General features: G+C 37.1%; 1 protein-coding gene across 3 annotated transcripts in view; it reads left to right on the top strand.

Annotated features, from left to right (window-relative positions):
• Positions 1-15376: 15376 nt before the first annotated feature.
• The window catches only part of LOC115223167 (exportin-7), a 107061-nt gene continuing 105032 nt past the window's right edge, over positions 15377-17405 (top strand). For all 3 annotated transcript variants that reach the window (XM_029793596.2, XM_029793598.2, XM_029793597.2), the window contains exon 1: positions 15377-15512. In XM_029793596.2, the coding sequence (XP_029649456.1) occupies positions 15498-15512 (15 nt within the window). In that variant the 5' untranslated portion in view covers positions 15377-15497. The remainder of the gene's footprint in view (positions 15513-17405) is intronic.

Below are 17405 nucleotides of genomic sequence, written 5' to 3'. Positions count from 1 at the left end.
CAACCAGCGTTGGTTTGTTTCCGCCCCTCAGCTGTTCGTCATGAGAGACCGAGAGAATAAGGACCTAGCTTTAAAAATACAAGTACTGGGGTTGATTTGTTCGACTAACCCCTTCAAAGTGGTGCCCCAATGTATGAAACAAGTAAACGGATATAAAAGATGCAGGCCGTGCTATTTAAAAAAATTTTTTTTAAATTAAGCTGTCATAATGTAGAAATTGTGTGCATAATTGCATCATTAATTAGCAAGTGTATTATTAATAAATGTTTTTTTTTTTAAATTCTTTTCGACTGGAATTCTAATTATCTGAAAAGAACATAATTTACCAAAGTAAATAGTAATTGTTTTTATTTGTTTTATTATTTTAATCAACATAGAATTTTAATTAAATCGGGCATTTTTTCTTGTGATTCTTTTTAACAAAAATAATTTTTTTCCCCCTGTGACTTTTAAGTTCAAAATTATTTCATCGATCCCAGAGCGAAAGTTAGTGTCGACTTTGGCGAGGTTTGAACTGAAAACGTAAATGTATATTCGATATAGAGGACAGACATTGACAAATAAGAGAACATATTTTACGAAATATGCCGAGATGCAAGACTAATGTGATCCTATTATTAAGAAAAATAACAGTTACAAGACACAAGTATAGGCAATCAGGCTTAAATATAATATTTCACCATGAGTAATTGCGAAAAAAATGAGTCATCTTCGGTTGAATTCGAACTCGGGTGGAAAAGGGGACAAAACTATCCCGCTAGACGTCTTACTGGTTCAGCCACCGAAGAAATTAATTCGCTGACACATAAATTTATTGTCTCATTAACCAAATTTTTAATATCGTGAAAGAAATTGGAATTATGTTATTGGTGTGTTTTTGTATTTTGTTTTTCGGCTGGTGTTTTTTTTTTTTCTTTCTTGAAGAACAGGAAAAGAGTAAGGGGAGAAAATGCCGCAACCGTAAACAATTGTTAAAATAATTAAACAATATTTTCAGTCATTAATTAAGCAATACCTTATATGTATAATGGACATTACACATATGAGGAAGAAATGTAGCATTTTATTTAATATCTGAAATAAAAACTAAGAAACAAAAATGATAATCAATCATTTATTGAACTTTCTCCTGTTTTTTGTTTTTTTCTGCAGAGATGGGATGGATCTTTTCGGTTTGAACGGCAGTTTTTAAAAATAATTTCCACGTAACTAAACACTTTTAAACTTCGTATAGTGGTAGAATGTGTTTATAAAGCATTTTTTTCTCTTGGCTTTATTGAGAAAATTCTATAGTTTGTAAGATATTGTTTTTTTTCTTCAATTTCTGCAATTTCAACCAATCACTGACGTCTATTGAAGTAAAAAAAACATTCTGTGCCGTATGAATATGTCCCTCGTTTAAGAAACAGATTGGGTTTATTTACATTTGTGAAGAAAAAAAGATATCCTTCCCCTCACCTGTAACCCTAACCCTAACCCCAAAACAGATTGAAATGCAATAGATAATTATGGGTGACAATTTCATATGACACCGCTAGAAAAACTGCCGTTCAAACCGAAATGATCCGATGGGATTAATCAACGTCTTTTAGTATTTTTAGTTTGAAAATTATATCTTTCTCTATTTCACATTTTCTATATTGTGAAAATGTGATAAATCTCAGTTTCCTTCTTTATTTATTTTTTTTTTTTTAACGGTGGCACTCCAGCCGAATGGCTGAAGCAAATAAAAGAATATATACATATATATCAAGCAACAACAAATATTTAACGTCCATTTTCCATGTTGGCACGGGTTAGACGGATCCGGTGAGTTGCAAGGACCATGCCAAGTTCCAGTGTCAGCTTTGACATGGTTTCTTCAACTGGGTGCTCTTGTAAATGCCAACCAATTTACAGAGTGTGCTGGGTGCTTTTTTCATGCCACCAGCATTAGTGAAGCGGCCAACTAATTTGCGAAGCAAGTAAAGAAGGAAAAGGGGGAAAGAAAAAAAAACCAAAGGAAAATACTCCCTGAACTGAATGGGAGGATCTTTTCCTTTTGAACGGCACATGTCAACACAATTTCTAGTTAACTAAACACTTTAAAACTTCGTATACTGGTAGAATGTGTCAAAATAAAACGTTTTTTTTCTCTTGGCTTTCTTGAGAAAATTGTAATTTGTTTGTTTAACGTAGTTTAATTTTTCGAATTTTAACCAATGAATCGCCTCTAGTGAGCTAAAATCATTTGCTGCATATAAAACTGAGACAACATCCTGTCACTAACCCTAACTTTCACCCTCACCCTAACCCTAAATTTTTTTTTCTTAATTTTTAAATTAATTTAATTGTTACGTGTGTAAAAAAAACGAAAGGCTAAAATTTAGGGTTAGGGTGAGGGTGATGGTTAGGGTTAGTGACAGGATGTCTCAGTTTTAGATGCAGCAAATGATTTTAGCTCAATTAGAGGCAATTGATTAATTAAAATTCGAAAAATTAAACTACATTAAACAAACAAATTACAATTTTATCAAGAAAGCCAAGAGAAAAAAATGTTTTATTTTGACACATTCTACCAGTATACGAAGTTTTAAAGTGTTTAGTTAACTAGAAATTGTGTTGACATGTGCCGTTCAAAAGGAATAGATCCGAATAGGAAAGGGGTTCGTATTTGAGAGAGGGTTAAAGGGTAAAGACTCCCTTTTGTCATGAATGACCATGGGATTGCACCTAGAAACTTACTCTCCGAGCAAGGTTGTTTATGGAAGATCAGCAGTCGCCCATGTTATCCGAGGGAAAGCCAAAGACCGATACAGCTTAGAACCAGTGACATCGCAATTTCTACAGCTGAGTGAACAGAAGCAATCTATAAATATAAAGCTGAAGTTGTCTGTGTGTGTGTGTGTGTGGCAAGTTTAGTAGCCTTCAACTAACACTATCTCCTCCGAGACCCTGCGGTGCAAGTTGACCAAGATTGAGAGTATGATAGAAGAAGGCTTACTCTTCATTCCGTACAAGAAAAATTTCAAATTGGACCATGTTAAGACCAAACGTTATTTACATCAAAAAGATGCTTTTTTTTTTTCTATGAAAATCCCTATTTTTTACGATTTTTTGACTGCTGTGTTGCCATTTTTCGGTGTATTTCAACCAGAAAAATGATCACTTAAAGAGAATAACAAGCCACATAATGCAAAATTTTTACTTTTCAAAAATTCCAATTCTAAAGAGTTGAAAATAATTTTTTTTCCATAATGTTAATAGAAGGAATATTAACCAACAATTGAAGTCGGTATTACATATTTGCAGCAAACTCGAGCATCACCACACTATACTTTTATTCATAGATTGAAACCATGTCAAAACTTTGTTAACACGACATCAAAGTCTGTCATTTTAAGTGCAACTAAAAAACAAACCCAAGCAACGCTAGTGTGAAATAAAATGTCTTGCTCGAGAACACAACACACAGCCCGGTCCAGGAATTGAACTCACTACCTTCTGATTGTGAGCTCGATGCTCCAACCACTGAGCCACGAACTTTAGAGAGAGAGGAGGCATGATTATTCCATGCCAGGCGTTGGCAGGCTTAGAGTGAGATGGAAGAATAGGCCCAGATGTCTTGCAATTGGGATACAAGGCTACTTTGTATTATATAAGGGTATGTGGTAGTAGATAGAAAGCTGGAAAGAAAACAGAAGTAGTGATGGGATGCTGGAGCATCTCAAAATATACAAGGTAGGTGTAGGAGAGGATATCAACAATGGATTGCTGGGATGGAGGGGTAGACGGAGAATGCTTCATAAAAGTGAGAAAAAAGATGTCTAGGGATAGGCTAAGAGGTGCATGTAGTGAGTGATGGTGAGAGATAGTGAGAGAGCATGGCTTGTGAGTGCAGGAGCTGTGGTAGATGAGACAGATTGACAGATTAGAGAGGGCACTGAAAGTGATTGCAGATAAGAGAGATGTTAAGAATGAAGTATGGCAGAGGAGAGAGAGAGCAATGGCTAAATGGCACAGAAGGGAGGTGATCATTGGAAATAGTGTGTGTGAATAGGGATAATAATGAGAAATGGAGGTGGTTCCAGGGGGAAAAGATGAAGGAACTGGGAGGGAGAGTCCATTCTGCTCTTGGGTAATTACAGCAGGCGAGCAGCAGCATCAACTGGTTTCAAGTTTGGGCACAAGGCCAGCAATTTCAGATATATGAGGTAAGTTGATTTCATCGACCCCAGTTATCAACTGATTCTTATTTAATTGACTCCCAAAGGGATGAAAGGCAAAGTTGACCTCGGTGGAATTTGAACTCAGAATGTAAAGATAGACAAAATGCCACTAAGCATTTTGCTCGGCATGCTAACAACTCTGCCAGCTTGCTGTCTTGAGTAGCAGCATTGATTGAGAAGTGACAAGTATTGGGTGTTGAGATGTGGAGGAAATGCTTAACAGGCAGGGGTAGGGGCCCACATGTACAAGCATAACCAAGGTAGTTTTTTGATATCGTTTCTGCTGTGATCGATGGGCCTTCTTGAGTACAGAAAATTGCCAATTATCTCAGCCCTTTGTCATGTCCCCTTTCACTACTTTGTCCCATGTCTTCCACAAGTTCCATCCACTTTCAGCAAACAGCACTTTTTTATGCAGCTGTCCTCATCCATACACATCAAGTCACCAAACCAGTGCAATATTTTCTCTTGCACACAACACCTGATTCCTCTTGTGTCTAATTTTTCTCTCAGTGCATCAGCTCTTAGTCATACATGCATACTAGCATTGCAGATCTGACATGAAATGACTTCAAACAGTTTAGGAGATCCTTAGATGTCAATAGCTCCTATTAACTGGGAGACTTAATTAGCAGTGGAAGAGAGGAGAAGGTTCCAAAAATATGATAACCAGGTTAAGAACAGCATAGGGAAGATTTTAAGGATTTTCTCTCTGAGTGAAGAGTAGATTGTATGAAGCTTGGTTATGAATTGTGTGCTGTTACATGGTTGAGCAGCTTGTGTGTGAAATACTGAAGATACTGAACACAAATATAGTTAGTATCACTGGATCGGGAATGAAATTTGCTTAGGGGTGCAAACTCTGGTCCAAAACTTTTCTCAAACAAGGTCTTGTTCTTTATATTGCTGCTGCCTTATTGAAGGCAGAGGTATTGTTTTCAGTTGTGTTTGTTTGTTTGTTTGTCTATGGACAAGATATCTCAAGAACCGCTGGATGGATTCAGATGAAATTTTCAGAAACGTTTGGCCTCATGACTGGCACAAACTGATTAGATTTTGGGATTGATCTGGTACTGGAGAAGGATTTTGGATTATTTTTCTTTTTTTTATTACTTAATTCTTGAGTATCCTCGTTTGTGAGAGCAGTTGAGTTTATTTCGGATATTCTCATTTTAAAAATAATCTCTGGTTAATCGTTCAGACGGCGTTGGTGTTGTCTTGGTGGAAGTTTGCACTCCCTGAGTGCTCTTCTTCATATTTATTTTTGTTCTTTGCTCTTTGAAAACAAACCTAAATTCAAGTTACTTTCACAGATCACAGTGTTTTCTAAACCTGAGAAAAGTAAGTAGGGGTTCAAATTTTGGTTTTGCACCCCGCAAAAAGTTTAGGAGGTGTGCATGTACCCTCTGCATCCATTGTTCCAGGCTCCACGGTTAGTATGATGCGTCATGTTTACCTACATATCATGATTTCATTATTAATACTTGCAAAATGCAAAATATCTGTAAATCCTCAGCGTACCCTCATTATTTTAATTATATATAGGGATAGATAGGTAGATAGATAGATAGTCAGATAGACAAATTGACAGGCAGATAGACAGACGGACGGACGGACAGACAGACAGTTGGATAGATAGATAGAGCAAGAGAGAGAGAGGATCTCCCGAGGAAATAGTCTAACATAAGAGAAGAGAAACAGCGTGGTAGAAGAATGAGAGAGAGAGCGAGGATGAGGGAAAGTAAACTATGAAAATAAGGTGATAAAAGAGAAGAGGAGATGTGAGAGAAAAATGAATGAGAAAGAGAGAGTAAGGAGAGAGAAGAGGCAAGAGGGGGAGGGTTGTAGGAAAGAAAGGATAGAGAAAATGAATATAAAGACAAGAAGCAATAACTTTAATCCTTAACTAGCCTTAATCTTCTTTAAGATGCTCTTATCATGTTCTCCGTCATCAAACAGCAAATCGTCAGCCAGTAATAGAGCTCGTATGTGGTTGCCTAAATCGCTAGAAATAGCAACCAAATCCACCTCAAATCACCCTGTCACCTTAAAAATGTACAATACTTACATTGAATGAAATTCCAGTCTGTTACAAGGTTAATTGCTCAGTCTGGGAATTGAAATCATATCCTTTGATTATGAATCAATCACCCTAACCATTCAGCCACTTTCTTTCATGCAATAATAAAAATACAATAATAAACACACAATAATGGTGTCTCTGCATGGTCACTCAGCTTGCTAGAAATAGCAGTCAAATCTTACTCAAATCACAATATTACCATCTTAAAAATGGATCTATTGGGATCATGTTCATGCAGTCCAGGGTTCCTTGGACATGGAACAGAGACAGGATGGCCACAACTGGAACACCTTTAATCATATGTCTGCTGACCTCGGGTTAAACAATAACATCATCATCATCATCATCATCGTTTAACGTCTGCCTTCTATGCTAGCATGGGTAGGATTGGAAACCAACAAAAGAGATGCTACATGGTCACTTGACCTGCCAAAAGCTGTCAAATGTCCCTCAAATCATGCACTATTACCTTAAAAAAGGAAGGATGCACTGGATAATGTGATTCTAAATACACCTTGTCTGCCAAAAATAAAAAGATCAGATGGTCCTGGCTGGAATGTCTTTTGATTATACATCTGTTCAGTCAAGGCCAACTTGGGAACCAAACAAAACATGTTTAAGTTTCTCATGATTTTCATTGTCTCGGTACCATATTGTCTTTAAAAAAACCAACCCAGTTTCTAATCTCTTGCTAATTTAAGGAATGTTTTACTTGCTTCTGACAACATAGCTTCTGCTAAAAGAAGCTTATAATCCTTATTCTCCTTTAATCAGCAGATTCTTTTACTTGTGTCAGTCATTTGACTGTGGCCATGCTGGAGCACCACTTTAAAGGGTTTTAATCAAAGAAATCAGTCCCAGGACTTATTCTTTGTAAGTCTAGTACTTATTCTATTGGTCTCTTTTGCCAAACCACTAAGTTACAGGAACATAAACACACTATCATTGGTTGTCAAGCAATGGTGGGGAGAACAAACACAGATGCACACACAAATATATGCATACACATACACACACATACGACAGGCTTCTTTCAGTTTTCATCAACCAAATCCACTCACAAGGCTTTGGTTGGCCCGAGGCTATAGTAGAAGACATTTGGCCAAAGTACCATGCAGTGGGACTGAACCTGGAACCATGTGGTTGGGAAGCAAGCTTCTTACCATCTTTTTGGATAAGATAGTAGGATAATAACAGTTTCAAATTTTGGCACAAGGCCAGTAATTTCGGGGACTGACCTTGAAAGAATGAAAGGTAAAGTCGACCTCAGTGGAATTTGAACTCAGAACGTAAAGATAAATGAAATACTACTAAGCATTTTTCCTGGAGTGCAAATGATCCTCCCAGCTCATAGTAGCATTATAATACTTTTTACTATAGGCACAAGATCTGAACTTTGAGGGGAGAGTACTACTTGATAACGTTGGCCCCAGTATTCAACTGGTACTTATTTTATCAACCCTGTGTGGATGAAAGGAAAAGTTGTCCTCATCAGAATTCAGTCTCAGAATGTTACGACAGATGAAATACCGTGAAGCATTTTGCCTGGCATGCTAACAATTTTTTTCTATTCTAGGCACAAGGCCTGAAAATTTGGGGGAGGGGGCCAGTCGATAAGATCGACCCCAATATGCAACTAGTACTTAATTTATTGACTCCGAAAGGATGAAAAGCAAAGTCGACATCAGTAGAATTTGAACTCAGAACCCACAAGGGGCTACACACAGAGGGGACAAACAGATTAAGTCGATTATATCAACCCCAGTGCGTAACTGGTACTTAATTTATCAACCCTGAAAGGATGAAAAGCAAAGTCGACCTCGGCGGAATTTGAACTCAGAATGTAAAGACAGACAAAATACCACTAAGCATTTCGCCCGGTGTGCTAACATTTCTGCCAGCTTGCTGTCTTTAAGTAGTATGATGATCCTTTCTACTAAAGGTACAAGGCCTAAAAATTTGGGGGGAGGGGACTAGTCGATTACATTGATCCTCCCCCCCCCCTCCAGTGTTTCACTGCTACTTAATTTATCAACCCTGAAAGTATGAAAGGCAAGATTGATCTTGGCGGAATTTGAACTCAGAACGTAGAGTGGAGGCATATGGCTTAGTGGTTAGAGCAGCAGACTCACAGTTGAGGGATCACAGGTTTGAATCTCAGACCAGGCAATGTGTGTGTTTATGAGCGAAACACTTAAGCTCTATGCGGCTCTGGCAGAAGGTGATGGTGAACTTCTGCTGACTGTTTCTCCACAACTTTCTCTCACTCTTTCCTCCTGCATCTAGCAGCTCACCTGCGACGGACCAGCATCTCATCCAGGTGGGGAATTTATATGCCTATGAAACCAGGAAACCAGACCTTATGAGGCAGGCATGGCTTGAGAAGGAACAAACAACAATGTAAAGACATACAAAATGCCTCCAAGCATTTTGCCCAGTGTGCTAACAATTCTGCCAGCTCGCCATCTTACATTGAAGTATAGTAATGAAAAGAAATATCTATTATTCACTTTGTAACCCTGGGTGGATGGTTATGTATGTGGGTGTTTGTGTTTGTGATTGTTCACTCCACCACCTGACAACCAATGTTGGCTTCTGTACGTCTCTCATAGCTTAGTAGTTCAACAAAAGAGACTGATAGAATAAGTAGTGGACTGAGAAAAACTAAGCACTGGAGTGAGTTTGTCTGACTAAACCCTCCAATGCGGTGCTCCAGCATGACTACAGTCCTATGATTGAAACAGGCAAAAGATATATTTCTTTACTACCCACAAGGGGCTAAACACAGAGGGGACAAACAAGGACAGACAAACGGATTAAGTCGATTATATCGACCCCAGTGCGTAACTGGTACTTAATTTATTGACCCCAAAAGGATGAAAGGCAAAGTCAACCTTGGTGGAATTTGAACTCAGAATGTAACGGCAGACGAAATACCGCTAGGCATTTCGTCTGGCTTGCCGCCTTAGATAAAAGATTCCATTGAAAAGATGGTGGACTGGCAGAATTGGTAGTGTAAACGACCGTGTGAAGGAGAGGTGACGAGAATGGCTCCTTTAGTACATCACACGGTCGATTACAATAAATACACTAAAGATGAATGAGTACAAATGCCAGAAGAAAAAGGGAGACACAACCGGAAGAATGTTTAAGAGAAAGATTTTATTCATGTGTTAACATGTGGGTGTATGCGTCATACATACATACATATAATAGACAGGCCGTCATGTATACATAATGTGTAAGTGTGTACATTAAGTACAGAGCATTGAGAGAGTCTATAATATGACGTCAGAAGAATGTTCAAACACATGGTTGATAAATACCAGCTCATAGTCAAGGTACACGATAGCTGAAGTGCTGTAACAAGAAGTTGAAGGCGGCGAACTGGCAGAATCATTAGCACACCGGGCGAAATGCTAGGCGGTATTTCGTCTGTCTTTACGTTCTGAGTTCAAATTCCACCGAGGTCGACTTTGCCTTTCATCCTTTCGGGGTCGATAAATTAAGTACCAGTTACGCACTGGGGTCGATCTAATCGACTTAATCCCTTTGTCTGTCCTTGTTTGTCCCCTCTATGTTTAGCCCCTTGTGGGCAATAAAGAAATAAGAAGTTGAGGCGAAGAAGCAGAGCCTGTGCGGTACGTGTTGTACGAAGTGGTGGCTACAATGCTACTGCTAGGTTACTTGGTACAGGAGTTTGCGCAGGTTGTATTTGCTGTTAACCATGGGGAAGTAATTCACAAACAGTGTTGAGATAGAATCTGTGCGGGGGTTGCTGGTTGCTGTGTACGTAGAAAGATGTTGTTGACGACGTTAAGATGCTAACATTTTGGGGAGAGGGCCAGTCGATTAGATCGACCCCAGTATGCAACTAGTACTTAATTTATTGACTCTGAAAGGATGAAAGGCAAAGTCGACCTCGGCGGAATTTGAGCTCAGAATGTAAAGACAGACGAAATACCACTAAGCATTGAAGTATAATAATGAAAAGAAATATCTATTATTCACTTTGTAACCCTGGGTGGATGGTTATGTATGTGGCTGTTTGTGTTTGTGATTGTTCACTCCACCACATGAGTGGATGTCCTGAATGCTGCTGGACAAAGTTGAGTCTCCATGTGGCTGCTGTTGTGTTGTCACTGAAACTAGCTGTATGCTCTGTGGTCAGTGAGTTAGACCTTAGAAGGTCTGGAACCAAAAGATGAAAGACGGTGTTGAAGCTAGCATTATATAGTGAACAGTTGGTGCACATTGAGGTTTAGAAGAGACTGTCTCACGTAACCTTATCAGAAGGCTGCGATTGGTTGGGTTGCACATTGGCATGTAACAGAGCAAGAGAGAAAAGTGCACCAATACCAACCAATCAGAGTAGTGGACACAACAGGGTGCAAAAGAGTGGCCAAAGGCTAGCTGTTATGTATTACATCTGTACTCATGTATATATAACAGAGAGAAAGTTCGCTGCAGTAGAATATTGGATAAAATACATATTTACTCCAAACCTTTATGTTCAGAGTTCAAATCCTACAGAGGATAATCTTGCTTTTTATTGTTTTGGAGTTAGGCGGATATATTTGACCATACCTTTCCTGCCAAATTGCCAGATTTCTGACTTTTTGGGTGAGACGGGGTCTCTACGTTCAAAAATGATTACCATCTTATTGGTACCTAACAGTACACATTTCAGTGCTTATAAAAACAAATGTGTATATGTAAGTGTATATATATATATATATATATATATATATATATAAATAGACATAATATAATGTCTAAAAGTTGATGAGCACCACCTCTTGATCCCCTCCGTTTTCTTATTGCTGTGTATATGTATATATATATATATATATGTACAGCAATAAGAAAATGGAGGGGATCAAGAGGTGGTGCTCATCAACTTTTAGACATTATATTATGTCTATTTATTTATTAAAAAAAAAAACAATTATAACAATATACATACATGTATAACATATTATGCTTTACATAATGTTTTCCTTGAAAATGAAGAAATTGTTTTGAAGGACGAATTTTAATCTTGTGATGAATTCCAGTTTGGAATTTCATCAGGAAATTTTCTTAGCCAAAAAAGCTATTGATTCAATGCCTCAAGTATGTACTTGTGTAGAATGGTAGTATAAAGATTTATTACATCAAATGAAGCGATCATAGTGTGCATGAACGCATGTGTATGTGTACACACACACACACATATAATATATATATGTATATATATACGTGTGCCCGTGTGTATGTGTACACACACATATATGTATGTACATACACATATATAAGTCTTTTTCTTCAGAGTGAAGGGTAGTTTGTATGATGCTTGCACTTGAATTACAATGCTGCAAACATGAGCTTTGAATGCAGAGGCCTTGAGAAGACTAGAAGGAAATTAAGCAAGCATGTTTCGTAAGTATGTGTGATGTAAGTGTGCATGAAAAACATAATAGGAATATTTCATTTTTGGATTTGGTTTGCAAGATTCTTTATATGAGTTCGTGTGATGAAGTATATTCTGTTGTGTCTGGGGAGAGTCATTTTCTTTTTGTGCCTTATAATATAACACACTCACCAGTAAAATTTTCACTTTTTTCTTATTTTTATTTTCCTAAAATTTTCATTGCGTCTTGCAACCTTTCCAATAGTTTTGACTCTTAAAATTATCGAAAAGGTTGCAAGACGCAACAAAAATTTTAGGACAATAAAAATAAGAAAAATGTGGAGATTTTACCAGTGAGTGAGTTATAAGGCACAAAAAGAAAATTACTCTCCCCATACACAACAGAATAATGGGAATATACTGAGAGAAAATCTGGGCATAATAGGAGTCAGATGTAGTGTACAAGAAAGAAGAATATGCTGGTATGGACATGATGCATATGGATGAAGACTGTTGTATAAAGAAGTGCCACTCATTTAATGTGGATGGAGCTTGTGGAATAAGGAAGGAGACACAGGAAGATACAGGGCAAAGTGGTGAAGGCTCATCTCAGAACCTTGAATCTCACAGAGGACCAGGACCAGGAAAACTTGCAATATGCTGTTCTCAAGGAGACCCACTCATCTTGGTGAAACTGAGTTCTTGTTGCGCTGTGTAATGGATAACAGGGCCTTTTACCGAATTTCCTTCCTCCTCAAAACACCCCCTGCCACCCAGAATCTCCTTTACTGTAGTTCATTATAGATACCACCTTCTTTTCTTACTTCCCGGGAACCGTTTCATTTGTTATTTGTTCTTCATCCATAAATAAATATTGTCCTCTGCCCCCACACTTTTACTGATCACTCACCAAATCATCTCTCCTCCTCCTCCTCCAGTGCCATATGCCTCTCACCCTCTTCTATATAATATAGTACAAGGGCTGCCTCTCTCTTCTCCACCCACTCCTGCAGCCTGCCCATCCCATGTTATTTCTTTCTCCTGTTGTTCAATACAATCAGTTATCTCCTATTCCCTCTAACTCTAGCATCATTTTGTCATCTTTCATTCACTACAACTATCCTTCAACCCTACTTTATACAGGGGAATGGGGAATTCAAGGAATCTTTTATTCTGAACATTCAGATTGAAATACAAATATTTGGGTTCTTCTAGCTAGGTTAAATGGAATTTTGGATTTAGTGTTTTGGGTGGCATGAAGAAAATAGTAGGTACTGTGTAGAGTCCGTTGGTTTGTAGTAGTAATTGGCTTCTATATCCAAGTCATTCTCCATCTCTTACTTGCCCCATACACTCCTGCAACTTCCATCCATCCACACTTTTGGTCCCTCTGCCTCACTCATTTCATTTCTGCCCACCTTGTTCCTTGGAATCCAGGTAATAGTCACATGGGTTTTGTCTAGGGGAATTTTGTCTGAGGGTTTTTTGCCTAGGGGTGTTTTGTCCAGATCCCATAAATTGTGACTTTTTTTCCTGTGACTTTATTACCGTCCACCATAAATTAATTGTGACTTTTTTCCTAGCCAAAATTGTGACTTTATTACTGGTCACTGTACCTTGAAGGTTCACTCAAACCCTCACCACTACTATTTTTATCACTTTTTGACTTCATCCAATCAGTCCCTCCTTCTTTCTTCCTGTGAATAGTCATGTAGCTCTTCTACAAGAAACCTGTTCTGCTCTGGCCACTTCTCAAACTGTTACCCCTCATCTCCTAGCTTTATAGCTACCCTTGCCCTCATTCCTTAGGTTCATAGTCTTGTCATCCTCACAAGTACTGGACACACACACACACAATGATCTAGTACATGCTGCAAAGTGGTTGTGATTTGGAAGGGCACTGAAACCATATCAAAGCAGACACTGGAGCCCCTGGGCCCATCAGATCTTGTCAAATCGTTTAACATGCGCCACCTTGGGGCATAAACGCCAAATGATGGCGACGATGATGATATGTATGTGTTGTATACACACACACGTCTTTGTTTTTGTTGATTCTCAAATAATAACTTAAGAGAGTTTCGGGTTTTTAGTCTTTTCCTCAGACGCTTAACTATAGATATTTCATCCTCTGTTTGTAATCGTGGTCGAAATAAAAGAAGTAAATTTTTAAAACTATCCAATTTTTAAAATGGTAAGATGAGATTTGAGAGAGATTTATTGGTTGTTATATTCAGCAGGGTGGATGACAACGCACAAACTGCCTTATTTAATTCGGGATGAGTCAGGAAATTTGGAAAAGAAAAGGGTTCGTCAATCTGTAAAGCAACAAAGAAGAAAAAAACGGTGATTAAGCAGTTATATGTCTCTTGTATCGTGTTCTTGTTTTCAAGGTAATCCTCAACCGACACTCCCTAAGCAAGCGAAGAGAGGTAGCGGGAGTTAGAGCGAACCACAACCCAGGAGTAAGGGTCATATTGTGGAAGGGAAGTGTTACGTAAACTTTCGCTCGCAGAAAAGAAACCAGTAGTTATGTCCCTTGTGTCATTTTCTCGAATTTCAAAGCATGTGCCCCAAGCAGAGAGTGGATTATAAATGAGAAACCGAAAGTTGAACCTATGAACTAAGGGCAGTGGTTCACACAATTATTAGGAATTTTTTGCCATTACTCCCTTATTAAACAGAAGACAAAATAGAGTTTACACATATATAATCCATTTTCACGATGACGTTGCACAAAATTATATTAAATATAACAATTTGTCCGCCCCATTTATTAGTCTTACCGACTCTCCCCTCTTTGTGAAATACTGGGCAAAGGAGTAGTTAATAATTAGTGTATGGCCTAAAGTTAGAGAACGATCAAAAAGCTACGAGAAGGGGTGGGAATGTTACACAAATTGTGAAAGAAAAGCTCGAAATGTAGGCAGCAGTTACATCCCTTGTGTTGCTTGCCAAAATCTCTAAGTTTGGGCTCTTTCACCTACTATACCGAAGTAAACGGAGAAGAGAAAGAAAGTGAACCTTGAACGAGAGAGCTAGCGAAATGAGATTATTGTAATGGTGTGAGTTTCGTCCCTTGTATGCCTTCTTAACCATCAAGACTTACGCGCTCAACCACGTCCGACCCTCAAGAAACGGAGGGGTTTGGGTGGAGAGCACGAAACTCAGTTCCTTGAGCTAGCGAGGCTGAAGTCCTGTACGGGAACTGTAGGGAAAGTTTGAAAGGGCTTGCTAAACAGAAAATCCAACAGCAGTTACGTCCCTTCTAGTTTCTTCTCAAATGTCAAAGCTTGAGCAATCTAGCCCTCAAGTTTTAGAAAACTGAGTAAGAAAGCGAAATTCGAACCCAGCAGATTTAAGATGGTTGGGGATTTGCGAGAGGGATGAAGAAGTTGCAAGGAAAGGAGGAGAGGCGGATGGATTTAAAGCTCGCATTAAAAGTGTTATCAATAATTACGTTTCTTTTTTTTCTCCTTATATTTCAAACCATCCAACCCTCATCCTACTTTCCTTGGGAGTAAGAGAGAAAGTGAAATAGAAACTGCGGTAGATAGAGAAATTAGATAAGCAGACATATAGATAGATAGATAGGCAAGTATTTAGATAGCTAGATAGATATATAGATAGATAGAAAGAGAGACAGGCAAATAAATAGATTAATAGATAAATAGAGAGAGAGAGAGAGATTAAAAAACAAAAAGAAAACAGGGGTCGGAGAGTAGTATCTCTCCCAGAGAAATCAGCCAATCAGCTTGCGCTTTAGCTTTACTCTCGAACGGTGCGTTCGTTATGTTTGTGTGGGAATACAAAAATGGCGGAAGAACAGGTGAGTTTACCGTTCTGATCATGCTTTGCTGTTTGTTTACTCACAGATGCACCATTCCTACTGGCATCTTACCTCTTCAGACACGGCCTTCTTCTCCGATAGTGGCTGTTCGAGTTCTTGTTTTCCAGTTCTTCAACTTCCTGCCATTATATCTCCATCGATTGTTCACGTGTAGCTACGTTTTTTTTTTCTATTCTTCCCCCACTTATGGTGTATTTATATATGTATATATATTGCATGTATTTATGTACATACAATATATATACACATATATATGTATATATATTTATATAAATCTATATGTATATATCTATACACATACACACTCAAAAATATATAAACACACTACATATACATGCACAAATATATATATATATGTACACAAATACATGGTATATATATTTATATTAATATATACACAGATGTATGTATATAAACACTTCATATATATATATTATATATATACGCACATATATATTCATATGAACACACTACATATACATGCACAAATATATATATATATACACATACATGGTATATATATTAATATATACACAGATGTATGTATATATACACTTCATATATATATATATATATACGCACATATATATTCATATGTACATGCACAAATATGTACACATATACATACATTGCACCAATATATATATATATATATATATATATATATATATATACATAAATATATTATACATATATATGTATACAAATCTACATATATAATATATAAATATATACACAAAAATATATGTGTATAAATACACTTCTCATATATATATATATATATATATATATATATATATATATATATATATACACGCATAAATATATATTTATATAAGCATACATTTCACATATATGTCTGCATAAAATGAAGTGTGTTCCGTTCGGTGTTTGTTTATTCCTAAAAGACATCACAAGAATCCCTCAAGATCCAACTAATAACAGACGCACTCCAGCGATTATAGATTATAAATGTATATATATGTAATATAGATACTTCTAGATATATGTATAAAGGTGTATATATATATGCATGTATGTGTTGTATATGTCTATCAGTTATTATTTTTAATCACAGAAAATTTAAGCCTTTTTTTTGTTTCTCTACTTTGCTTTATCACCAATATTTCACTGTTTCTGCTGATGGTTACATATAATATACACATCGCTGTCTATGTGTATATAAATAAATCCACAAATTTATATATATATATATATATACATACATGCATATACACACACACACACAAACATGCTTAAATATATATGATATACATATAAATTTAGTTTATTCATTTTAGAAAAAAATCTAAAAAATGTGTTAAAAATGTCACCCCCTCATGATATTACCCACCCCTTCATATCCTAATGTTATATATATATATATATATATGTGTGTGTATATATATATGCACACACACATCTCTCCACCCCCAACCGTTTTCACTCCTTGTTCAATAATCTTGCCCCCCTCCCTTAACATTTCGCGCTCTTCCGTAGTTACTGTTCAAACAACACAGACACAAGGCTACTACATGTACATACATACATATGTATAATGATTATTATTTATTATTTTTTATTTTGCGAAAGAAAGTTAGGGTTATAGTAGATTAAATAGAGCCTGGTTGGTACACGACAGGTACTTTATCGAACACAAAATTCTCCCAACATTTCGCGCTCAGCTAAGCTATAGTAACATTAATTCCACATATATAAGCACAAACTACTCGTATTTATTTGTGGGGAGGGTATTGATGAATTCATGGAACTAGTTAAACAAAAAAAAAAACTAGGGTTTTTAAAAAATTATCCTATCGGAAGGATGTTACACAAAGTTGATTCGCACGGGATTTAGATAAAAAACTAAGA

This window comes from Octopus sinensis, linkage group LG22 (assembly GCF_006345805.1).
Source record: "Octopus sinensis linkage group LG22, ASM634580v1, whole genome shotgun sequence".
Classification (NCBI taxonomy): Eukaryota; Metazoa; Mollusca; class Cephalopoda; order Octopoda; family Octopodidae; genus Octopus; species Octopus sinensis.
Note: the sequence above shows the minus strand (reverse complement) of the source record. Positions and strands in the feature narration are given on the sequence as shown.